The 25,283-nt window shown below is 49.2% G+C and overlaps 2 protein-coding genes across 8 annotated transcripts in view; one reads left to right on the forward strand and one right to left on the reverse strand.

The window, feature by feature from the left end:
• The window catches only part of Map4 (microtubule associated protein 4), a 130,422-nt gene extending 128,935 nt beyond the window's left edge, over positions 1 to 1,487 (forward strand). For all 7 annotated transcript variants that reach the window (XM_051140323.1, XM_051140315.1, XM_051140316.1 and 4 more), the window contains 2 exons: positions 1,071 to 1,260; positions 1,385 to 1,487. In XM_051140323.1, the coding sequence (XP_050996280.1) occupies positions 1,071 to 1,260; positions 1,385 to 1,392 (198 nt within the window). In that variant the 3' untranslated portion in view covers positions 1,393 to 1,487. The remainder of the gene's footprint in view (positions 1 to 1,070; positions 1,261 to 1,384) is intronic.
• Positions 1,488 to 4,068: 2,581 nt separating this feature from the next.
• On the reverse strand, positions 4,069 to 21,064 carry Dhx30 (DExH-box helicase 30). The gene is given in 21 exon segments (XM_051140002.1): positions 4,069 to 4,394; positions 4,485 to 4,624; positions 4,708 to 4,772; positions 4,774 to 4,812; positions 4,900 to 5,057; positions 5,158 to 5,317; positions 5,429 to 5,622; positions 5,694 to 5,775; positions 5,868 to 6,074; positions 6,278 to 6,453; positions 6,678 to 6,782; positions 6,865 to 6,940; positions 7,345 to 7,803; positions 7,805 to 8,182; positions 8,446 to 8,598; positions 11,698 to 11,847; positions 12,532 to 12,652; positions 13,091 to 13,392; positions 16,935 to 17,045; positions 17,996 to 18,126; positions 20,452 to 21,064. Coding segments are annotated over 21 exon segments (3,669 nt in total). The 5' UTR covers positions 20,660 to 21,064; the 3' UTR covers positions 4,069 to 4,140.
• Between the last annotated feature and the right edge of the window lie 4,219 nt (positions 21,065 to 25,283).

Below are 25,283 nucleotides of genomic sequence, written 5' to 3' on the forward strand. Positions count from 1 at the left end.
TCTTCCATATCTGAAACGAGCTAGGCCTCTCTCCTCTCTCCTCCCACGCCTTTCCTCTCACCTCTTTCCACAGTGCTGTGAGACCTTTTGTGTGCCAAGATTCCGTCTAGCCTTCATTCTGTGTCATGGCCGGGGAGGGATCCCATGTGGGTTGCAGCGTACAGCCCTCTGCGCCTGCTCACTGAGTGCTGGCCGTTCTGCAGCTGTCTTCTCTAGTCTGCTGGTTCCAGGCCTGACTCCACTTCAGTGAACAGTTTGACCTCTGGGACTTGAGAGGGTGTCATCTCTCAGTCTGCCTAAGTGGGACATTACAGATTTGGTACTTTATTTATGGCCACAACGTTTAAGTCATTGCAGCCTGAGGTTTGCACCCAGGCTTTCTGTGCCAAGTTTTGTATTACTTTGTTTTGTTTTCTCTCTCTCTCTTTACCCTGCTATATAGCCTTTGTCTGTCTTTGCTGTCCCCTGGTGGGCTTTCTGGGACATGTGTGGGTGAGCTCACTAAAAGCTCCCACTGTTCTGCTGTTTTATTCTTGACCCATGCTGCATATATCCCAGTGTCCTCCTGTTGAGCTCCACAAGCCCCTGAAATGTTCATGGGTCACACCTCTTTAAATAACTCTTCTGCTTCCTCATAGACACTAGAATGATGCCCAGCATCACCTACGGTGAAAGGCCTTACCACACAGCTGAGCAGGCAGAGTGCCTACTTAGTTACCCAGGGCCTCTCTAAGCACTGGGTGTGCCTTGCAGGGGGAACCCCTATTTCCAGCCAGGCATAAACCACTGATGTATATGTTCCTCAGGGTCACTGCTGTCTATTGTTACAGCCATTTTTTTCTTTGGTATCAATCTTGGTGAAATTCACGAAGTTCCATAAGGAAACTCCCAAGAGCCCATCACTCCAATCTTGAGAGTCAATGTTGGAAGAGAGGTGGACACCTGGTCTAGAGCTGCTGGTTACCAGGGCTGTGTGGGGCAGGAAGGCTATATATGAGATCATCACCATCACCCCATCCCATTCCCTCCCCAACTGACCCTTCACTGTCTCCTTCACTGTTTCATTGTAGACTGAGGGCGGTGGCAGTGAGGCCCCTCCGTGTCCAGGCCCCCCCGCTGGGGAGGAGCCAGCCATCCCCGAGGCTGCGCCTGACGCTGGCGCCCCTACTTCAGCCAGTGGCCTCAGTGGCCACACCACCCTGTCAGGGGGTGGTGACCAAAGGGAGCCCCAGACCTTGGACAGCCAGATCCAGGAGACAAGTAAGTGGCTGGGCTTGGCCTAAGGGCCAGCCAGGGGCCCTGTCACTGGCTGAAAATTGAAACTCCTTTGTTTTATGACTGGAGTGTGGCCTAAATTTTAACAAAGTAACCTTTTATCTTCCAGGCATCTAATGATGACATTCTGGTCTCGTCTTCCATCTCCCCTGTGTTCCTTCTCTTGTCTCTCCCCCCCCCCACCCCCCTTGTTGCCCTCTCCCATCCCTCCTCACGTGTCACTGCAGATTGAGACCTACAGGCTGACGTTCCGGGCAAATGCCAGGGCCCGCACCGACCATGGGGCCGACATTGTCTCCCGGCCTCCCCACTTCCCTGGCGGTCCAAGCTTGGGGTCCCGGGCCCTGGGCTCCTTTTCCCGGGCTGTCTACTAGACTTGTAAGCTCTTGGGTGCTGGGCAGCCCCTTTAGCCTTCTTCCCTCCTTCATCGCTTGCTCAAGGCAGCAGCAGCAGCCTCGCTGCCGTCACACCTTCTTCCACCCCCTTCTGGACCCAGATCCAACTTTACTATCCCACCACTGCTCCAGGGAAAGCTAGGGGAGGTGGGAGTCTAATGGGATCTCTGTGGGATCTAGGGGTGGGGAGCTTCCACTGTTTGGTTTTTTTCTTGGACCAAACTGAAAAGAAACTGACAAACACTCCCTCTCTTCCCTGGTTCAACCAGAGGGACTAGTAGAGGTAAACTCCAGCACTGACCCTAAACTACTGCCTCTCCTTGATGATACAGTTGAGGCCACCATGCAGGTGGTACCAGGCCCTTTTGCCGCCCGCCTCAAGTTAGTCAGGGGTCTGTACTCCTTGTCCCCACTGCTTACTATACCTAAATAGCTGCTGTCTAACTTTTTACTTTTTATTCTTTCTCCCTTCCCAATAACCTATGAACTGGTGGTGTAGTTTGGAGGTTGACGCCATGTCTCAGTAGGTGGTGAAGGAAGCAGGGAAGGAGATCCTGAGTCTCCACTGAGGAGGCTGTCAGGCATTGGGGGTTGCCCTACTCTGGGCAGATTGGGGCCCTGTGAGAAGGAAAGTAAGAAGCGGGGCTAATGCCAAGTGAGCAGTGGGACAGCTGGGGTGGATCAGTGCGATGCGACTGGGTGTGTTAGTATTGTGTATATGCTGCTTTTCTAACCAAGTGGCTGGTTTTGACATCTATCTCATCCCCTGGGAATCCGGTGGTCAATGTGTGGTTCAGAACCAGGGCTGGGGGAAACAGAAATGAAGGTCAGAATCCCTGGCCTGCATCTGCAGGCCATGGTACCCAAACCCTCATGATTCGGGGAGCCTGAGATGTCCAGAATGCATGTGAACAGGGGGGAATCAGGTGTGGAAATTTAAAACTAAGATGCATGAGACTGAGGCCATCCCACTTTTCTTCTGGTATGACTGGAGAGAAGGAGCAGGAGAGGCCAGCTGTGGTGGTGCAGCCATCCCAGCATGGTCTGTTTATGGGTGGGATGGCTGCAATGTTGAGAAGATCCTGGGAATTGTATCAACACAAGATTCTTATTGCACTTGTATTTTTTGTATTAAAGTTTGCATGGTTTCTAATAAAGGATTCAAACCTCAGTTTGTAGTGACATGGCCTGGGAGTGTAGTGTCTAGGGGCTTCTCTGGTGGGGCATTTTCTGCTGGGCAGATTTGTCTCTCAGGAGGCTGGCCCACGCTTGAACCCCCTCGGCCCTCCTGACACAGCATCCACCTCTGCGTGGGTGCAGCTTGAGCAGGGAGAGGTCTTCACTGTCTCTCTGCCAGGGGAAGGCACCCCTGGGTCTGAAGATCCTCTCCATTTCTGAGGTAGCAGTTTCTTTTCAGAAATCTTGATACCTAATCCCTAGCTCTTCAAGCACACACAGGGAATTGCTGGGACTGCCTGAGCTGTCTGTAGAACTCTGCTTCGAGCCTTGTCTGTATTTTATAGCAAGAAGGGGCAAGATGGAGCTAGGAAGGATGCAGCGGGCACCAGGGTGGATCTGATCTGCTGGCTGAGGGCATAAAGGTACTTGCTACCCCTCCTTGATGTTGATCCCAGGTGGGGCCTTGAGGATGCTGAAATTGACAAGAAAAACATCCACTTGCCATGGATTAGAGAAAGGAAGGTGGCCCAAGCTGTCTAGGTAGCTCCTGGAACGTTCCCACAAGCCAGAACTTGAGAAGGCTGGCCTAGCAGATTGGGACCGCGGGCCATATGATATGTATACTTTGAAATGAAAGGCTTGGGGATGAGATCTTTCTGTACTTTCCACTTTGCTTATGGCTTAGCCACTACCTTTGTCTATAATTATTGTACTGATTTAAACAATAAAGCTGCCTGACATCCCACTGTGCAGGCTGAGTTGCTTTTGTCATCTGTGGTCAACATACCTTGCACCCAGTGCACGTTGAGCCCCTTCCTCACCTGCGAAGGCATGGGTGCGGCCACAGACAAATGGCCAGCGTTCCTGGTAGGACCCCAGGCCACAGCTGCCTAGAAGAGTGCTCTCTGCTATGCCCTTGCTCTACGAACCGCTGACCATACAGTAGGAGCAGCTGTGCGATGCTGGGGGTTGGCCAAGCGGCCTCCTGGGATTAAAGGCGTGAGCCACCAAGCCTGGCAGGGGGGTGGAGGTTTTTTTAGTTTTTCAAGGCAGGTTTTCTCTGGCTGTCCTGGACTTGCCATGTGAGCCACCTGCCTCTGCCTCGTGAGTGCTGGGATTACAGGCCCAGCAGGAGGGTGGAGGTTTTAAGCCCCTTCTTCCCATAGGACTGTCCATTCCCTCTGATTAGAGACCAGAGCCCTGAGAGGACAGCAGCACTCACAAGGGATAAATATAACTTTATTTTAAATAAACATTTGCACTCTGTACATAGCCCCAGCCGAAGAGGGGCTCAGTCATCAGCTGTCTTGCGCACGTCAAAGCTGCCACAAGGTCCTCGCAACAGCTCTGCCAGCAGTGCTAGCAGCTGCCCATGTTCCTGCTGCACACTGAGTGGAAGTGCAGCTAGCTCACTGCGGAGGCTCCGCTCCACCATTCTGCCTAGGGCTCGCCGCAGCTCCCTTAGCAACCGCACAGTTCGTGAGTCACCTTCCAGGCGCAGCAGGTCACTGTCACTCAGTGAGATGGTGGCCCGGCGCCCATCATCTGGAGAAGGGCAAAGATGGAGAGTCTATGTTGGGCCATACCCCTGAGGACATGAGTAGCCTTGCAGTGGTGGAAGTGGAAGGTACTCACCTCGGATATGGACATCCCCATCTGTTAAGAGCAACACAGCTAGCGGGTGCACCTGGGAGGAGTCTCGAACAAAGACGCTACCATTGGACTTGACAGCCATGAAATAAGTCAGCCACCGGCTCCGTAACCGTGTAGCCTCCCTAGGGAACAAAGTGCTATGTAAAGCTCCACACCTCTGGCCATTCTTTGGGGCCCTTTGTATCTAACCCTGCTTGCCACTCACCTGTTAATGGTCGACTTGTGTAGCAAGATATTGCCAGATTTGGTCCTGTAAGTGACACTGTTTGGGCTTGAACTTGCCCTGCCGAGTGACCTTACCTTGCCTCACCTAAAGAGACAAGAAAACACATGAGCAAGGAGCTAGGGGTGGAGAGAGATTGGGGGCCTGGGGAGCTCCCGATCTTAGAGGAAGCACCTGGATGAGGTTGGGGTAGAGGCCGGCCATTAGCACACCCTTCACCAGCTCCTCTTCCTCGCTGTACTCGTTGCACTGAGCAGAGGGCAGTGTGCAGTCAGAGGGCTTTCCCACTAGGAAAGCCTCATAAATATTCTCTGAGAACTGCTTGATGAGCCCTGGGGAGGCAAAGTGCAGTGTGAACAGAGACCCTGCCTCAAATGGGAGCTCTGTGGGTGGGAGGTGCTGAGGGTGCCCCCACTTGGGGGTCAGGCTGACCGTGGATGAAGCGCAAGCTGGGGGCGTACAGAAGGTTTTCTTCCAAGTAGTTTTCCCGGGAGCTACGGTCCTGCCAGCGCAGCACCTCTTCCCAGCCAGCCACAGCCCGCACGAAGGCCAAATGGTCACTGCCACTGTCATGGCTCAGCAAAGCTTTCACCTGGGAGAAGAGTGTGTAGGGTTCAGGAGAATGACAAGAGTATAACTCAGTACAATGGGCAAGGTAGAAATAGATAAAAAGCAAGAGCACAGGGAAACACTGGAGTCTAACCTTGTCCACCTCTGCCCGGTTCTGCAAACTGCTGCTGAAGGGGTCCCGGGTAAGGCAGGAAACAACCACCAGCAGTGGGTGCAAGCAGCGGAAGATGGCAGCCAACACTATGGCTTTGGCCAGTCGAGGATCGGTAGAGATGTGGGCCAGGCGCTGCCCCAACGTGGTCAGGTACTCCCGCTGGTCCAGCACCCCTGCAACAGCTCAGCTGTCAGTCCCACCCACGGGCCACTCCACAGCCCAACCATTCCTACCCTCCATTTACCGATTTCCTGGAGCAGTATCACGGCCTCATCCACTGCCTTAATGTTTGGACTGTCCACAGCCTTGGAGAGGAACTCCACTGCCTGAAGCAAGAACCACCATGCCCCATGAGCCTGTGTCCAACCTGCTTGCTTGTCCAGGAGCCAGCCCTTCCCCAGCCCCGCCTCTGCCCTACCGTCTTCTCAGGCATGTGGATTTTGGCTTGCAGCACCAGGTTCTCGAGAGGCGTACGCAGGATCTCTGGCACTTGGAAAGGAACCATTTTCTCCAGCCGGCTCCTCGGGAACAAGTGATAGGCAAAACCTGACTGGCAGCGGCCCGCCCTGCCCCGGCGCTGAATCACATTTGCTCTGGACACCCACACAGTCTCCAAACAGGATACCTGGGGGAAGGCAGGAAACCTACATGTTCTACAGGCCTTGTCTACCCTCTTCCCTGGTCACCTTCGTCACCCCTCAACAACTCTCAATTTCCCCTAGGTTTGGCCCTCACACCCAAAGTATGTCTACAGCGATCAGGTCTAGGGGCAACCTCAGAACTGGAGTCACTCTCTAATGTGCTGGTTGGGGCCGAGAGAGGCATCACCTTGGTCTTTAGGTCGTAGCGTTCCTCTTTGTGCAGACCACTGTCCACAACATGTACAATGTCATTAACTGTGATGGAGGTTTCAGCAATGTTGGTGGCCAATACAATCTTGCGCACCCCAAGTGGAGGCTGCTGGAATATGGCCTTCTGGTCCATCATGGGGATATTGGAGTGCACTGGTGGGCAGCAAGATGGAAAACGGTTTCAGGCACTGTTCCAGCCAGAAGAGTCTCACGCTACGGGCAGGGCCGAGAATCTGAATCCCCCACCCATCCCCAGCACTGATTAAAACTGAAGCCCTCTGATAAGCCGTACCTCCAGTGAAAACTGATCAAAGTGAGAAGCCTGGGCCACCTGAGTATAGGCTGGGTCACTCCCTACCACAGAGAGCAAGACTCACCTGGTAAGATGAGGTACTTGCTCTCATGCATGCCCAGGGCCTCCTGGAGCCGTTGTTGCACTCCTTTGATTTCTTGCCAACCGGGCAGAAAGCACAGGATCCCACCTGTAAAGGGGCCCTGCAGCCATGAGCTGGTTGGTCTAGCCAGTAGGAGAAGGAAGCAGCTTAGGACAGGGGAAACACCCACCTGGTTCCCCACGGGCATCGATGTGCAGAACCAGATCAGTCACAAGGTCCAAGTCAAGTGCACATTCATCTTCAGACTGGGGTGGAGAAGAAAGGCAGTCACAGTTATGCGGTAGGGGACATACAGAGGACACAGTGAGGGTGAGCTACACGGTATGTGAACTCCAGCCCTCCCATACTTGTCATACATAAGGCATGATTATTCCCCAGTTTTTATCAAGGAGACAGTCTTTTTTTTTTTTTTTGGTTTTTCGAGACAGGGTTTCTCTGTGTAGCTTTGGCCATCCTGGACTCACTTTGTAGACCAGGCTGGCCTCGAACTCTCCCTCCACCTGCCTCTGCCTCCCGAGTGCTGGGATTAAAGGCATGCGCCACCACACCCGGCTCAAGGAGACAGTCTTGGGAAGGTAAGATGCCCTATCATGATGTGAAGGAAGGAATTCAAAGGAAAACTCAAAGACCCTGAGGCGGGTGTCCTCACCTCATGGTGCCGATGCCGATGTGGGTACTGGTGTTTGCCCAGCTTGGCTAGGATGTCCTCCAGGTAGTGTTCTTTGACAGGATACATGAAGCCAGGCACCTTGATGACAGGGCAGCCCCCAAAGTAGCGGGAGAAGCGCTCATTGTCTCCTGTAGCACTCATGAGCACCAGCCGCAGGGACGGGTTGAGCCGCTGCAGGCCCTTGAGCAGAATCAGCAGGAAGTCTGTGTTCACGTCCCGCTCATGGACCTCATCCACAATGACGTGGCTCACACCCTCCAGGCTGGGATTGCTCTGCAGCTTCCGAAGCAGGATGCCCACAGTGCAGAAGAGCAATGCACCACCTCGAGCTGGGGGCTTGCTTTCTAAGCGCACCTGAAAGCCCACATTCCTGCGCAAGGAGGGGCCCAGTTCATGGCTGACCCGCTGCGCCACAGACACAGCTGAGATACGGCGAGGTTTGCGTGATGATCACATTGCAGCGGGCGCCTCGGCCCTCAGTTACATAGCGCTCCAATAGCAGCTGAGGAATACGTGTGGTTTTCCCACAGCCTGTGTCCCCAGAGATGACCACCACTGGGTGTTGTTCAATGGCACTGAGGATAGTGTCCCGATGAGGGTCTACAGGTAGCTGGGGGGCCTCCTGCCAAATTGGCCCCCTCCTCCGCCACAGCTCTAGCAGGTTCTGGCTTAGGCGCACCTCCTCGGCTTCCAACAGGGGCACGTATGGCTTGCCTGTGATAGGGTCACTCAAGGGCCCTGAGTCCTTGCCTAAGGGCAAGATGTCATCACTCTGCAGCCGGAGTTCTGGGGAAATCCATGAACTGTCCACGGGGTACTAGAGGACGAGGAAGCAAGCAAAATGACAGAAGTGCCTGTCTTCCTCCTCCATGCAGTCAGCCCCTCCAAAGGATTCACCGGGGTTGATGTTTAGGGCCCAACCCACAAAGCAGAGGACTTGGTTAGGTTGTGACTGCCCTGATACCCTGGTAGGCATGACTAAGGGGACTTAGGGACAAATGGATTTCCTATGCCTGTTGCAGGCAGAAGCAGCCTTCAGTCTGGAGAGGGAGACAGTGGGATGGAAGGCAGGACTCTTACATGACTCAGGAAGGCCTCTATCTTGCGAAGGATGGGCTCGGGCACCTGGATGGTACATGGCCGGCGCTGGGTCTCACCCAGCTCACGCAAGGAGGCCAGGTTATACATGGCATGGGTAAGCGGCTCATTGTTCCTGTCCACCAGGCCCAGGCTCTGTAGAAGACATGTATGGCTCAGTCTATGCTCCTAGACCAGGCGGGCTCAGAACCTAAGGGATGTGGTAAGCAATGGTCTTACAGATTCTGGGTTTATTGAGTGAAGGAGAAATAACCAAGACAGTGTCAACCTCCACAAACTTGTAATTTCAAAAGCCAACTAGTGACAGCCGATACAGTGGCACGCGCCTGTAATTCCAACACTGGGAGGCAAGAGCAGGTGGATAGCTATGAGTTTGAGGCCAGTCTGCCAGGGCTACACAGAGAAACCCTGTCTTGAAAAAGCAAGCCGGGTGTGGTGGCACACACCTTTAATCCCAGCACTCGGAAGGCAGAGGCAGGTGGATCGCTGTGAGTTCGAGGCCAGCGTGGTCTACAAAGCAAGTCCGGGACAACCAAGGCTACACAGACGTGTCTTGAAAAAAAAAAAAAAAAAAAAGGCAAACAATAACAACAAATGCCAACTAGTTAAAATTATTTTAGGAAATAAACTTTAGTCAGGCATGCTGCCAGCACTCAGAAGATAGAGGTAAGAAGAGATTTGCCTGAAATTCCAGGTTAGCCTGGGCTACACAGTATAACTATCTTTAATAAGTAAGTGCTGCCTAGACACGGTGGCCCAAGAACATACTTCTTTGGCCCAGTCATAGCTTCTCAGCATCCTAGAAGACCGGTCACTCTTACAAACTCCCAACACACACATGAGACATTGTGGCAGGCCCCTGAAGACCCTACTCCACAAGCTCTCCCTGTGCAGACTCCTCATGGCTTCCCCACCCAAATCCTACTATTTCTAGCCAGTGCCATCTGAGAGGCCATCATACAGAGAAGTGCACAGAATGTCCTGGAAATGTCTGAACACGATAAAATGGGCCCATTAAAGGGAAATGCCCGCCTGCACCTCTTTTCCCCGCCTGGTTTTTGTTCTTTTATTTTTTGAGGAGGTTGTTTGTGCTAGTGTTTTTCTGTGTTGCCCTGGCTGTACTGGAACCTCACCTTGAAGACCAGGCTGGCCTCAAACTCAGAGATCTACCTGCCTCTGCCTCCCAAATGCTGGGATTAAAGGTGTGCACCACCTAGTCAGTTTTTGTTTTTTTTTAAATACAGCCTTGCTCTTAGGCAAACAAAACAAAAATAATAAAATAAATAATATACAGCCTTGCTATGTAGCCCAGGCCAGCTCTCACCTTATGACGGTCTTCCTGCCTTGCCTCCCAAGTACCAGGACAACTAACTATATAGCACTACTCAGTCATGCCCTCCTCATCGTCTCCAAGTGGACAGCTACACCTTTTACCACAGAGCGATCTAATTAACAAAGGCACATCAGACGTCTCAGAGGAGCAGGCTCATTTCACATTCTGCAAACTAAAGCTGAACTGCTCCCATCAAGCATCAGAGGAACTAACGTCTCTTGTTAATCAGACACAATGCAAATTCCAAAGCACCCCCAAGGGAACTTACACAGAGCTCAGTGGCAGAGTGGCCACCAAGCCACTGGGAAGAAGAAAAAAGCCCAGCAGGCTCATGGCATCCACTAATAATCCTACCACCTGGAATGCGGAGACAGGACTGTGAGTTGGAAGCCAACCTGAGCTACATAGCAGGGAACATGCCAAGCTGAGCTATAACGTGGCCCTGGCTCAAAAGGAAGTGGAGAGGGGGCAGGCAGGAATGTAGGGAAGTTGTTTACTTGGTCAGCTGCCTAGCATGTGTGATGCTCTGGGTTTGGTCCCCAGCATTGCCTGGGTGATTAATGCAGAAAGACCAGAATTCACAGTTATCCTCATCTGTGAAACAATGCCAAGACAGCCTGGGATACACCAGACCCTGCCTCAAATTAAAAAAAAGAAAAACACGGGCTGGAGAGATGGCTCAGTGGTTAAGAGCTCTGTCTGCTCTTCCTAAAGGTCCTGAGTTCAATTCCCAGCAACCACATGGTGGCTCACAACCATCTATAATGTGATCTGATGCCCTCTTCTGGCTTGTAGGTGTACGTGCAGGCAGAACATTGTATGCATAATAAATAAATAAATATTAAAAAAAAAAAAAAAAAAAAAGAAAAACACAACAAAAATGTGGGCCGGCACGATGGCCTACACCTTTAATCCTAGCGCTTGAGAGGCAAAGGTAGGTGCATTGCTATAAGTTCGAGGCCAGCCTGGTCTACACTGTAAGTCCAGGATAGCCAAGGCTAAAAAGAGAAACCCTGTCTTGAAAAACAAAACAAAAAACAAATGCTTGCCGCTGAGCTTGATCCTCAGGACCCATACACTAAAAGGAGAGAACTGGGGCTGGAGAGATGGCACAGAGGTTAAGCGCACTAACTTCCAAAGGTCCTAAGTTCAATTCCCACATGGTAGCTCACAACCATCTATAATGTGATCTGATGCCATTTTCTGGCCTGCAGATGTACATGCAGACAGAGCACTGTATACATAATAATAATAAATCTTAAAAAAGAGAACTGACTCCACATATATGCAGTGATGTACACACAAAAAGTAAGTGGGTTTTTTTGTTTTTGTTTTTTGGAAACAGGGTTTTTCTGTGTAGTCTTGGCTGTCCTGGACTCACTTTGTAGACCAGGCTGGCCTCAAACTCACAGCAATCCGCCTGCCTCTGCCTCCGGAGTGCTGGGACTAAAGGCGTGTGCTACTACCGCCTGGCTCAAGTAAATGTTTTTTTAAAAAAGGAGAGTGGTGACGCACAACCTGTCAGCTGTAGGCCACACTGCCATCACCTTAGTGTCACTGTCCTCAATTTTCATTCTAGATGCACATCAGGTTATTCTCTTGGCCACCAGGGTCTCTCCGGGCACCAAGCCTGCCTCATCACCCAAGCTGTAGTCTCGCAGCTCTCTGCCTGTGACATCGCACTGTTTTCAAGCAGGCTATGGCCAAGTGTTGCTAAGGCTGATCACACAAGGCTGATCCTACACAGACACTCTGGGGAAGCAGACATGGAAACAGTGGTGACAGATACAAGTAAGGATGGGCTACCAGATCCTTTCCTACCTGGGTACAAACAGCCCAAGGCCTGGTATAGGTTTCACTTCCTAGAAAAGCAGACTCATCGGTCAGACAAAGGGACTTACCTTTAATTTCTTGCAAGCCAAGGCTGCTGCTTTATTCTCAGCCTCAGCTTTGCGGCGCCCTTTGGCAACAAAGGTCATGGGACAGGGCCAGAGCAGAGTGAGTGTAGCCAGCTTGGTCTTGGTACCCACAGTATGGAACTGCATGAGGTTCTACATGGAAGGTAGGTAAGGAAGTTAAAAGGCAGGAAATGGAAAGGGATTGGTGGGCAGTCAGGCAGCCCAAAGATGGAGCTAACAATAATCTCTACAGCACCAAACAGCCACCCCAGACATGGCTCTGTACTGTGACTTCACTTTTGTCCCTTTGCTCTATGCCCTGCAGCCATCAATGACCCTGGGTTCTGGCTCTAGTTCTGAGCTGGCTTCTCAATTTCTATAGTAGACAATGGCACCACCTGTCTTCCTAACCCACATCCGATTAGCGCTTTCAGGAAAGTCTGAGACTGAAGCTGTTAAATCCAGGCACATCCTGACAAGAGTAATAGGGTTTTATACCTACTTCAGTCCTCCGGGACCCTTGCTGTGGTAGAATGGTGACATAATATACAATTCAGGCATACCACTCCTACTTTCTCACATTCCCTGACCCACATGGCCCCAGATCTGTCTTACAGTCAGCAGTCTCCACCTTTACCCTGTATGCGTTCCTCTGTCCTTGTGGCTTCATCCTTTCCCTCCATCATGGATCCCGTGGATTTCTAGCCTACACAGAAGCTGAGACAGGTACCCTCAGCCCTGCCCCACACCCGAGGCTGGCTTCCTGCTTAGCCTTGGGAGAGACTAGCACAAGAAAGTGGGCTGCTCACGCATGCACTTCCGGGGGAGCCAACTCACCTTAGCTGTGGAGGAGGATGTTGCAATCTGAATCACTTTGGCCAGAAGGTTCTTGGGAAGTGGAAATTGGGTCAAAGCTCTGATAGCACTGTCATCATCTGTCATTTCAAAGGAGCCCCCCCTACGAGGACAAACAGTTGAGGTAAAGAGACTGCTGTCTTCCTAGGCAATGTTCTCTGACACTTCAAGGTTGGGATATAGTGCTGGTGTCACAGGCAGGCAGGAGGCATGAGATGATGGAACCAGGCTCTACTGCCTCTTCAGTCACACTGCAGAGCCCACACTCCCCAGCTTCCCCAGACAAGGAGAGGGTAAACCAAGTGATTGCTGAAAAGGTGGGACCTGAGCATGAGCTGGAAGGAAAGGCCATGTACTGTCTGCAGGAGCCAGGCTAGAGCCCAAGGCCGCAGTATACTGCCCCATCCCATGTCCCATATAGGGGAGACACACTGAGCAACAGGATATGATGACTACAAGTCTTGGGCAGAGCTCTCCAATATCTGAAGGCCCAGAGAAGATCGATCCCATGTCAAGATGTGGCCAGGGTCCCCTGCCATACCTTGAATCCCTGAGTGGGTTGTGGGAATCTTGCTGGGTCATGGACAGAAACTCTGTCACATCAATGGTCCCCTCTTCTAGCTCTTCCTCCTCATCTTCCTCTTCCTCTCGGCCTAAGGATCGGGATAGGCCTCCAGGACCCCCTGGCCGAATGTTTTCGGGATTCAGCTGCCTCCAGGAAGTTGGAGGCATGGTGGGTTCTGGACGCCACCAGCTGTCAGCTGGAGATCCAAAGCGATCAGCTAGCACTCGATATTTGGCTGCATCAAACAGCTCATTCCGTGGACCCAGCAGACCCCAGCCCTGTGGAGGAGAGACAACTGTGAGGCTCAGTCAGCCTGTGCTGTGCTCTGCTATACACACCTCAGCCCTGACCAGAAATGGGAATACAAAAACCCCTACTAAAATCCAGGCATGAGGGTGCCACTCCTGTTATCCCAGTCTTATGAGACCATCCTAGAGAAAGTAACACCAGAAAGAAAGGGAGGGACAGAAGGAAGAAAGAAAGGGAAGGAAAAAGGAAGATGACTTTAAAAAATGCTTACAGGAAAAAAAAAATGCCTAGAGAGTGAGTTCCAGGACAGGCAGAGCTGTAACACAGAGAAACCCTGTCTCAAAAAAAAAAACAAAAAACTGGGGTTGGAGAGATGGTTCAGAGGTTAAGAGCACTGACTGTTCTTCCAGATGACCAGGGTTCAATTCCCAGCACCCACATGGCAGCTCACAACTGTTTGTAACTCCAAGATCTGACACACTCACACAAACACACATGCTGGCAAAATACCAATGCACGTAAAGTGAAAAATAAATAAATAAATAAATAAATAAATAAATAAGTAAACCCCCAAAAAACCAAAAGCCTAGATTTGCTGGATATAGTGGCAAACACATGAAATCCTAGGTTTCTCAGGCCAAGGCAGGATCACTTGGAGGTATAGACAGCATGAGTGGAAAGACCTGGTCTCAATTGAACAAAAGTAAGAAATGAAAATAAGCTAGGTGTGGCTGGGCGTGGTGGTGCATGCCTTTAATCCCAGCACTCAGGAGACAGAGGTAGGCAGATCACTGAGTTTGAGGCCAGCCTGGTCTACAGAACTAGTTCCAGGAAACCCAGAGCTACACAGAGAACTCTGTCTCAAAAAAAACCAACCAACCAACCAACCAATCAAAGAAACAACAAAAAACGGAACCAGAGGAAAAGAAGATACAGCACACAGTGATATGCAAAGCTTCGGTAATAGGGCAATCAGGAAATGAGTAGCCCAAAATATCAAATAGATATCATTTCTAATGCAAAGATCCTGTTAGAAATATTACAAAATAATCTGAAATGTTTTAAAAAACCATCTGTAAAACAAATATTCAATATAGATGCAAATGTCAACAGAAACTAAGTTGTACTGGTGCTTACTCCAGGTACCTAGCCAGCAGATCAAAAAGTCAGCCAGAGATAGCTCAGCCTGTAAGAATATACACTACTCTTGCAGGACCTTACTTCAGCGGGGCTCCTCACAACAGCTTAGGAGCTGATGCTCGCTTCTGTCCTCTTAGGTACTGTCTTCACCTGAAAACACTGACTCATACACACACACACTGAAATGTACAAGTACGGTATGGGAGCCATGGCTCAGTGGGTCAGAGCACTGGCTACTTGATTCTCGAGGACCCAATTTCAATTCCCAGTGGCCAGCCACATGGTGTCACAAACATCTGGATGACTGCAGCCCCAAGGGATCTGACATCCTATTCAGACAGACCCCGTATTCTGCACAGATATACACACAGGTAAAATATCCAAACACACACACACACACACACACACACACACACACACACAAATAATTAAAAATCTTAAGAAAGAGGCTAGGCATGATGGTGCATGCCTTTAATCCTAGCACTTGGGAGGCAGAAGGAGGCGGATATCTGTGAGTTCGAGGCCAGCCTGGTCTACAAAGCGAGTCCAGGACAGCCAAGGCTAACACATAGAGACTTTGCCTCAAGAAACAAAACACAAAACAAAATAATAATACACTTGGGGTAAGATATTTACACTAAGGAGATTTTTGTACACTGAAGATAATAAAATATTGAAAATTCAGCCAATAACATCCCTATTAAAACTCCAATGAAAATATCAAATAATAGCCAGGTGTAGTGGCTCACACCTTTAATCCCAGCACTGGGGAGGCAAAGGCAGATGGATCTCTGTGAGTTTGAGGCCAGATGGGTCTACAAAATTGACTTCAAGGCAGCCAGGGCTACACAGAAAAACTTTGTCTTGAAAAGCCAAAAAAAAAGAAAAAAGAAAAAAAAAATTCTAAATCTCTCTCTCTCTCTCTCTCTCTCTCTCTCTCTCTCTCTCTCTCTCTCTCTCTCTCTCACACACACACACACACACACACACACACACACACACAAAAGCTCCCAACAGTTAAAATAACCCTAAGAATATAGGTTAAAGAACTAAAACTTCCTAATTTTTTTTTTCAAGATTTATTATGTATACAGTGTTCTGCCTGAGTGTGTGCCTACAAGCCAGAAGAGGGCACCAGATCTCATTATAGATGGTTGTGAGCCACCATGAAGTTGCTGGGTATTAAACTCAGGACCTCTAAAAGAGCAGCCAGTGCTCTTAATCTTTGAGACATCTCTCCAGCCCACATATCCTAATCTTAAATTACAAAGTTGTAATAATCAAAAGAATACAGTGGGTGAGGGTGTCACATGTCTTTAATCCCTTTGCCCTTTCTGATTATGCATGCAAGCAATACATACAAAATAATTATCTTAAAAAACTTATTTTGAGGGCCAGGCATAGTGGCACAGCCCTTAAATCCCAGCACTCGAGAGGTAGAGGCAGGCGGATTGCTGTGAGCTCGAGGCCAGCCTGGTCTACAAAGTGAGTCCAGGACAGCCCTGTCTCAAAAAACGAAAACCAAAACCAAACTTTTTTTAAGCCTGGAGTGGTGGCGCTCATCCCAGCACTAGGGAGGCAGAGGCAGGCATATCTCTTTGAGTTCAAAGCTACCTACGCTACAAAGTCCAGGACAGCCAGAGCTGTGAACACAGAAAAGCCCTGCCTCGAAAGAAAGAAGTGCTTGTCATACAAGCATGAAGGCTGGAATTCACACCCCGACTCTGGTGCAAAGCACTAGGTGGGGTGCACATATGGCCAGGGCTGAAGAGGCACATGGTTTGCCCATGGGGCAGGACAGCTAGCCAACCACCCTAGCCTAATCAGTGAGACTCAGGCCACAGACCCTGTCTCAAAAACCAGTGTAGAAGCCATAGTGTAGATGCACATCTTTAATCCCAGCACTCAGGAGGCAGAGGCAAGCGGATTTCTGTAAGTTTGAGGCCAGCCTAGTCTACAAAGCGAGTCAGGATAGCCAAGGGCGATCACAGAGAGACCCTGTCTTACAAAACAAAAAAAGTGTAGACAGGCCAGCTGTGGTATGCACAAACCTTTAGTCCATGCACCCAAAAAGCAAAGGCAAGTGTATCCCAGGGAGGTCCAGGCTAGTTCTCAAATTAGCAAATGAGTAAACAGAAAAGCAATGGAGCTAACTTCTGAGAAGAATTGTAATGGACCTGTGGTCTACATGTAACACACACAAACACACACAAACACACACACACACACACAGAGAGAGAGAGAGAGAGAGAGAGAGAGAGAGAGAGAGAGAGAGAGAGGGGGAGGGAGAAATAGGAAGGGCTCAGGAGAGTTAAATGATTGAATGCTGTATAAACATCTACCAAAATGTCCCTGGAACCAAAACTACTGAAAGAGAGCGAGCGAGGATAACAGTTTCCCATACCCGTAGCCTTCAATAAAGGAGGCTCACCTTAAATAGCTGGCAGGCTGCTGCTGCGGCCTGCCGCTCAGCGTCTATCTTCTTGCTGCCATAGCCTTCGACCTCCACACTCTTGGGCCACTTTATGTGCAGAGTGACTTTCTAGGAAAGCGAAAGGAGAATAAAGACGTCAGAATGGTTGTTCACACTGTGATCCTAGCACTACAGAAGTGGAGGCAGTTAGTTACAAAATAAATTCCATGACAGGCTGGGATATATAAGACCCTGTATCAAGAATAAACAGGCTGAAAAAAAAAATTATAAACAGGCTGGGTGTGGTGGTGCAGCCTTTAATCTCAGCACTCAGGTGGATCTCCTGAGTTTAAGGCCAGCTCGCTCTATATAGTAAGTTCCTGGACAGCCAAGGCTACAAGAAAAATCCTCTCTCAAAGCAACAAGACAAACAACCCTTCAGTCAGATGGTTTGCCTGAATGCTTCTGTGCGATCAAGCATCGATGACACTCTTAAAGCAGGAGTCCTTATCAGCACCTCTCCCCTGCATGCCTTGTTGGATGAGCGACCAAGACCAGGAAGCACTGCAGGGGTCTCTTGGATGAGCACTCCTTACCCCACCTGCTTTGTTTGCTTTCCCTAAACAAGGCACGTGGATTTTCAGTGGTTCTTCCAATAGAACTGTATTGGAGGCTCTCTACTGACTGTTCATAGTAGGAAAATCCACTCTGCCTGTGCACAGTGGTGCATTTCTATAAGCTTTCTTTGCCTGTGTGTAGAATCCCTTCAGTACCTGGGAAAGAGAAGCAGGAAGACCAGCAATCCAAAGCCAGCTCCTGCTACAAAGCATGCTCTAAGCTAGCAGAGGCTACCTAAGACTATATCTCACAACAACAAAAAGCAACACACAGGGTTGTTTGTTGATCCCGGCAGAAGGAGGTGGCCTCTGAGTTTGAGGCCAGCCTGGTCTATAGCCTGAGTTCCAGAACAGCTATACAGAGACCCTGTCTGGAATTAAAACAAAACAAAACAAAACACCTGAGAGAGAAAAGAGCAGCCAGTCTCCTGAATTTCACTTAGCCATCAGCAGTAGGGTTACCTTTTTCTTCGGTCCGTTTGTGTGCACATAGACTAGTTTGTCTTTTGCATGTGAGATGCCAAGGGCTCTTCCAATCACACTGTTGAGAAGGTTTTTGGGCTGTGGGAACTCTTTTAATAGGTCCCTAGAAGCTAGGAAAATAAGAATGAAATAATTACAATTCTTTTGAAACACCATAAGGGGTGTGTGTGTGTATATCAAAGTCACTCTGGGCTAAAGATGTTGGCTCAGGACCCCAAAGCACTCAACCGAGTCCGGAGTCCTTAGAAAAAGGGCTGGATGGTCACTAATCTTCATGAGTCTATTGTCTGAAGAGGGTACTCACAAAGCAAACAAAAATGTCTTCTACACATGCACAGGAAAGGTGAAGACCCTCCTAAAGCAGTTCACACAGAAGGACAGGCCCGATGAAGGTCAGGATGAGATCCAGATTCTGAAGATCATACTTCCACTCAACTAACCCTAGCACTCTCTGCAAGTCCTCTCTAAAGCCCAAAGTCTCCCAGCCAAGACAAGGCATGAGCTGCCCTCTCTGTCTCCCTGGCATAGGGGAAAGGGTGCATCAGATACCAGGACAGCCATCATCCTTTCCTGTACTCTCTGCACTAGCCTCAGAACACAATGGATGGATGCCCACCTAGCAGCAGCTCCTGCCCAGCACACGGCTTAGTGAGACCACAAGGCGGCACCTCAGCACAGCACAGGACAGAACAGAAAGGCTGTCAGCAGGCAGGCAGAAGTCTCCAGAGAAGTGAGCCTTGGCAGTCGACACCCTCATTCTCTGGCATCATACGCAGCTGGCCACTCCACAGCACACTGCTCCACGCACTAGCATGTATTTGGGGTTTGTGTGATGGCTTTCTGAGACAGGGTTTCTCTGTGTGGCCTTGGCTTTCCTGGACTTGCTTTGTTGACACCCCTGCCCCTAAGCTGGGATAACAGGGGTCCACCACTGCACCTGTCTCATGTATTTGTTTTATAATAGTCATTTGGGAAGTTTTTACACAGCAGTGGATACATTATTCCTCAGTGCGTACTTAGGAATGCCAGCAATATTCAGGTAGGATCTGGGTTTTTGTCTTTTAAAAAAATTCATTAAACCAGGTGTGGTGACACACGCCCTTAATCCCAGCACTCAGGAGGCAGAGGCAGGTAGATCTCTGTGAATTCAAGGCCAGCCTGGTCTACAAAGTAAGTCCAGGACAGACAGGACTACAAAAGGAATCCTGTCTTGAAAAACAAAAAAACAAAAATTATACATAAAGATTCATTGCTGGAAAGGTGTTGCAAACTTTTAATCCCAGCACTTGGGAGGCAGAGACAGGCAGATCTCTGTTTCAGGCCAGCCAAGTTATATAGTGAGACCCTGTCTCAAAAAAACAAAAACAAAAACAAACAAACAAACAAAAAACAAAAACACACGCACACAAAACAACAACAACAACTTACTGAGTGAGTACACATGAACATGAGGCCAGAGGAAAAACCTGGCAAATATATTCTCTCTCTCCACTGTGACCAGAGATGGAACTTGAATTTATCACACCTGTACAGCAGGCACTTTTACCAGCTGAGCTATCTCACCAGTACTGTGAAAACATTCCTCCAAAATTTCTGATGTTATCTACTTTGGGATATTTACCTGGGGCAGACTCCTGTGTCAACTAGCGCAATAGGAGGGTCCTGCGTGGACCACTCTCCTAAATACTATATTATAAATCATGTAAGAATTGGGCAGCTTGGGCTGGAGAGATGGCTCAGAGGTTAAGAGCACTACCTGCTCTTCCAAAGATCATGAGTTCAATTCCCAGCAACCACATGTTGGCTCACAACCATCTATAATGAGATTTGTATACATAATACATAAATAAATCTTAAAAAAAAAAAAAAAGAAAAGAATTGGGCAGCTCATAAACAGCACCTAAGTAGGCGCACGGAGAGCCGGTCCCATCTTGCATCCCTACTTTAAGTAACCCATTAGACCCACAGATGTGCACAGGCGCCATCCCCCACATGTTCATGAAGGGTGAAGGCCAGCTAGCTCACTCCACATATCTCAATGGCCACGACGTTCTGACCACTAGTCATGATCCTTAGGCTACAGTCTACCAAAGAAGATACTCCGTCTCTATTCGAGACTCTGAAATTCCTGGTGTATTTGGGTCTAAGTCTGACTATGATGACAGAGCTCATCCTCAATGCCACCCGACCTGGCAGAAGTTGGATATTTACGTGACTCCCCACCCACCGACCCACCCACAACATGAGTGCTAGGTTTTAGGTGGACCTAAGCCACACATGGCTTTCTAGCAGCAAGGCGGAGACCCACAGGTGTAAGCTTAAAACTACTTTCAAGAATAGAACCCTGGCCTGCCAGGCTGGCCCCTGTCCTGCGCCCCCATTTGCCTTCCCTCTTCAAGGGCCTCGTAACCCAATCTCCGCTCCTCCGCTCTCACCGTTCACCATGCTTCTGTCGTCCTCCCTAGGCTCCCCAGGGGCCACCTCTGATTCGACCTCGGCAGCTTCCTGAGAGCCATCCGGGTGGACGAAGCTTGATGAGAAGCCGCGCGAGCGTCCTTGTCGCCCGGCAGCGCGGGGATCCGGCAGCCGTAGGTGCGGAGAAACACCCGCAGCCAGCGCCATTAGCCGCCTGGCAGCCGCCATCGCGATCCCGCCAGTCCCTGCGGCCAGACCGCGACAATACCTACGAGGGCTCCGGGACCAGCAGGAGTACCGTACGCCCTCTGCTGGCCGGGGGGACTCAGTGCGGACCTGAGAGCAACGGAGCTAGGACGTGAGCAGGCATACCACAGTCCTCACCTGGAAATCTAAGCCACAGACTGGCATCTGGATCTCGAGCAGGAAATGGAATGGGATAATTGTAGAAAATAGCAAGGGATGATTGTAGAAAATAGCACTGGGTGTTTGCTCAACGTCCACTCAAAGAAATGAGCCAAGTTCCCTCCAGGTCCTACACATAGTAAATTCCTTACAGGCTGCTTTACAAGGCCTGACTTGGCTGTAGATTTAGGGCTAGGGAGGGCACCCATCTCCTATAGGTAAACCTGGTGAAGACTAAGAGGGATGATGCCCTCTGGAACATTTGGGCAGGGCACCAAAAACTGAGGGGGCTCCACAGCTGAGTCCAGTCCTGCTGTGTCTTACTTGTGTGAAGACTGGAAGTCCACTTCCAAATTACTGTGCCTGGATTTTACTCCTCTTCTGTCTCTTAAGGCTTTGGAGGGCTTGGATGGGCTAGGAATGAAACTAAATCTGAAATTAGTAGCTATGTGGAACATGGGCCTCAAAACCTCAGAACCTTGGAGAAAAGCAGTTTAAGTTGGGAAGAAGAACTTTGTTTGATTCTAAGCTATGACTTGAATAATTCCCTGGAGAGTTTATTAAAACATATTGCTGCTAGGTATGGTACTCACACCTTTAATCCCAGCACTCATGAGGCAGAGAATCTCTGAGTTCGAGGCCAGTCAGGTCTACAAAGTGAGTTCTAGGAAAGCCAGGGCTACACAGAGAAACCCTATTTCAAAAAACCAAAATAAAATAAATAAATAACACATGTTACTAAACTGGTGGTGGCGGCGCCCACTCTTAATCCCAGTGCTTGGGAGGCAGAGGCGGGATTGCTGCATGTCCAAGGCTAGCCTGGTCTCCAGAGGAAGTTCCATGCTAACCTGGGATATATAATGAACACAAAAGAAAACAAAACAAACCCCACAAAAACCCAACTCAGAATGAAGTTCAGATCACAGTGTTTGCCCAGCTTCCATAGTTATGGTCACTAGGTCTGACCACCAGCACTGTATAGTGGGAGCATGTCTGTGAATCCCAGCCCTGGGAAGTGGAGTCAGGACGACTGAAAACAAGGTTAACTCTGGCAATAGAAAAATAGAATGTAGAAGCTGGAGAGATGGCTGAGAGGTTAGGAGCACTGTCTGTTCTTCCAAAGGCCCTGAGTTTAATTCCCACCAACCACATGGTGGCTCACAACCATCTATAATGGGATGATGGCCTCTTCTACTGAGCAGGCCTATATACAGGCAGAACAGTGTATACGTAATAAATAAATAAATATTTTTTAAAAAGAATAAATATAGTTAATATAGTTAAAAAGGAAAAGAAAGAAAAAGAAAACAAAGCTGGGCAAGGTGGCAGAGGCAGACGGATCTCTGTGAGTTAAAGGCCAGCCTGGTTTACAAAAGAATTCCAGGACAGCCAAAGCTACACAGAGAAACCTTGTCTCAAAAAACAAAAACAAAGCCGGGTGTGGTGACGCACGCCTTTAATCCCAGCACTCGGGAGGCGGAGGCAGAGGCAGGCGGATCGCTGTGAGTTTGAGGCCAGCCTGGTCTACAAAGTGAGTCCAGGATGGCCAAGGCTACACAGAGAAACTCTGTCTCGAAAAACCAAAAAACCAAAAACAAAAAAACAAAAAAACAAACAAAAACAAAAAAGAAAACAAAGCTGGGCGTGGTAGGGCACCCCTGTTATCCCAGTACTAATGGGCAGAGGCAGGCAGATCTCTGAGTTCAAGGCCAGACTGGTCTACAAAGTGAGTCCAGGACAGACAGTCACTGTTACCCAGAGAAACCCTGTCATAAAAAGAAAGGAAGGAAGGAAACAGAAAGAAGGAAGGACGGATGGATGGACGGACGAACGAACGAACAAGATAGGCATCAAGGCTCAGGCCTATAATCCCAGCACTTAATAGCCTAAGGCAAGAGGATGAGAGTACAAGGCCAGCCAGGATTCAAAATAAGACCCTGTTTCTAAAACTAAAAAACGCTGGGACTATGGCTCAGTGATATAGTGATTAACACACCTACATAAGGCCATAGGGTTAGTTCAGTTGCCCACAACCCACAGAAAGGTGGGAGGAGAGAAATGATTCAACAAAACTGTCCTTGGCCCTCACCCAGACATACATTACACACACATTTGCTATTCACAGCGCCAATAAGCAAAACCTAGAAAGAAAAGCTCATGCCAAGGGGTGGGGGTGGCGCACGCCTTTATTCCCAGCACTCAGGGAGGCAGAGGCAGGTGGGTCTTTGTGAGTTTGAGGCCAGCCTGGTCTACAGGTCAGCCAAGTAAACCCTGTCTCAAAAAACCAAAGGGGGAAAAAAGAGCTTAAGTCATCCATAGCAAATATTTCACTCCGTAAACACCAGTGACTCCTATAAAATCAAGGTGGCTCTTTCAACCAGCTTTTGTTTTGTTTTTGAGACAAGGTTTCTTGGTATAGCCTTGGCTGTCCTAGACTTACTTTGTAGATCAGACTGGCCTTGAACTCACAGGAATCCGACTGCCTTTGCCTCCCAAGTGCTGGGATTAATGGGGTACACCACCACTGCCTGGCCTTGGCCAGCTTTTGGAAGGCTTCTATTTCTACGATCTCTTCCCAAGTGTTCCGAGTAGGACATGGCAAACCACTGACTGCAGACCAAATCCATCCAGTCCACTGCTGTTGCTGTAAGCTGTTAGTGTTCTGAAACACAACCTCATTTCCTCCAGTCAGGCCTTGCACTTGCCACTTAGCGTAAAATGACCTTGAATGTGCTGACCCTGCTGAGTGCAGGGAGTACAGGAATGTGTCACCAAACCTGAGTTACTCAGTGCTGGGGTTGAATTCAAGTTAATGCATCTCCAGGCCTGGAAGAAGTTTTAGTGGCCCACAGCTATGCTCATTTGCTTATGTAATACCAATTACCGTTCCCCTGCTATCAGGCAGAGTTAAGTGGGACAGAAAAGCATGACAGTAAACCTGAAACATAGCTGGGCATGGTGGCTCATGTAACCCCAGCACTCAGGAGGCAGGAGTAGGCAAATCTCTGTGTTCCAGGACATCCTGGTCTACATACAGAGTTCAGGCCAGGCAAAGTTACAGAGTAAGATCCTGTCTTAAAGGTTTACTAACTCTGAGATACTTCTTTTTAGTTAATTTTTATTTTATTAATGTTTAGGCATGTTCATGGTTCTCTCCTTCCAACGTGGGTTCCAGGGATTGAACTCAGATCATCAGGATACCGTGGCAATAACTGTCAGCTGCTGGGCCATCTCGCCAGATCTCAGAGATATTTCTGTCCACTTCTGGATCAGGTAGGACATCTCCACTAAATGGGATCAAGGTGCAAAGGACCTGAGTTTGCAGGTGAGTGTTTAGGAGCTTAACCTTTGCTTCTGTTTTGATTCAGGGTCTAACTCTACAGCCCAGACTAAACAGGGATTAATTATGTAGCCCAGGCTGCCTCAAATTTCTAACAATCCTTTTTTTGCTTCAGTCTCCTAAGTGCTAGAATACAGGCATAAGGCAGATGCCTCGCTTAGGAACTGGAACCCTACAGCACCAACAGGTAATCAGAGGGAACCAAGATAACTAAGGACCTGGTGCACACCACAGCACCTCTGAAAGAAACAGGGGAGGGTCTACCAACACCTAAAAAGCTACAGCTCTCAGCAGCATGTGACAACTTACTCAATTTATCATACTCCAAATGATAAGACAAGGTCAAGCTGACAGCTGATGAGAAGCAAAGAAGGGCTGCAGAAGCCAGGCAAGCACCCTCTCACACGTGAAAGCTACACATCCCGTAACGGAAGCCTCTGCAAAAGGAACGCACCAGAAAAAAGAAAGTGTGGCCCTGGGTCTGGGCAAATTATCCTGCAGTATTTCTAGTACTCCATGCCTCAATTCTGGGCAGGAACGAAAAGATGCAGAGGACACATACAAGCCGTAAGCTTCTGCCACGCTCACCCTTATTTCTGAAGGAGGCTTTGGCAAGTATGGGCATGAGGAGTGTAAGAGAGTAGTGTGGGGACACATTTGGAAAGAAGATGATTTGGTTTGTCTGGACAGGGTTTCTCTGTGCAGCCCAGGCTGGCCTGGAACTCACAGATCTACCTACCTTTGCCCCCACGTGATGGGATTAAAGGTGTGTACCAACCACCACACAGCAGAGATGATCAATATTTTGCTTTCAATTCCAAATCTGATTTTAATGTGCTCTGCTCAAAACAAATAGCCACCATCTTCTGGGTGCAACTTAATTTATTTTGTTTTACTTATTTATTTACTTATTTTTAAAAGATTTTATTTATTTATTTTATGTAGATGAGCGTTCTATCTGCATGTACACCTGCAGGCCAGGAGAGGGCATCAGATCACAGTATAGATGATTGCGAGCCACCATATAGTCGCTGGGAATTGAACTCAGGACCTCTGGAACAGCAGACAGTGCTCTTAACCACTGAGCCATCTCTCCAGCAGTACTTA

The sequence above is a fragment of the Acomys russatus genome, chromosome 32, assembly GCF_903995435.1.
Source record: "Acomys russatus chromosome 32, mAcoRus1.1, whole genome shotgun sequence".
Taxonomy (NCBI): domain Eukaryota; kingdom Metazoa; phylum Chordata; class Mammalia; order Rodentia; family Muridae; genus Acomys; species Acomys russatus.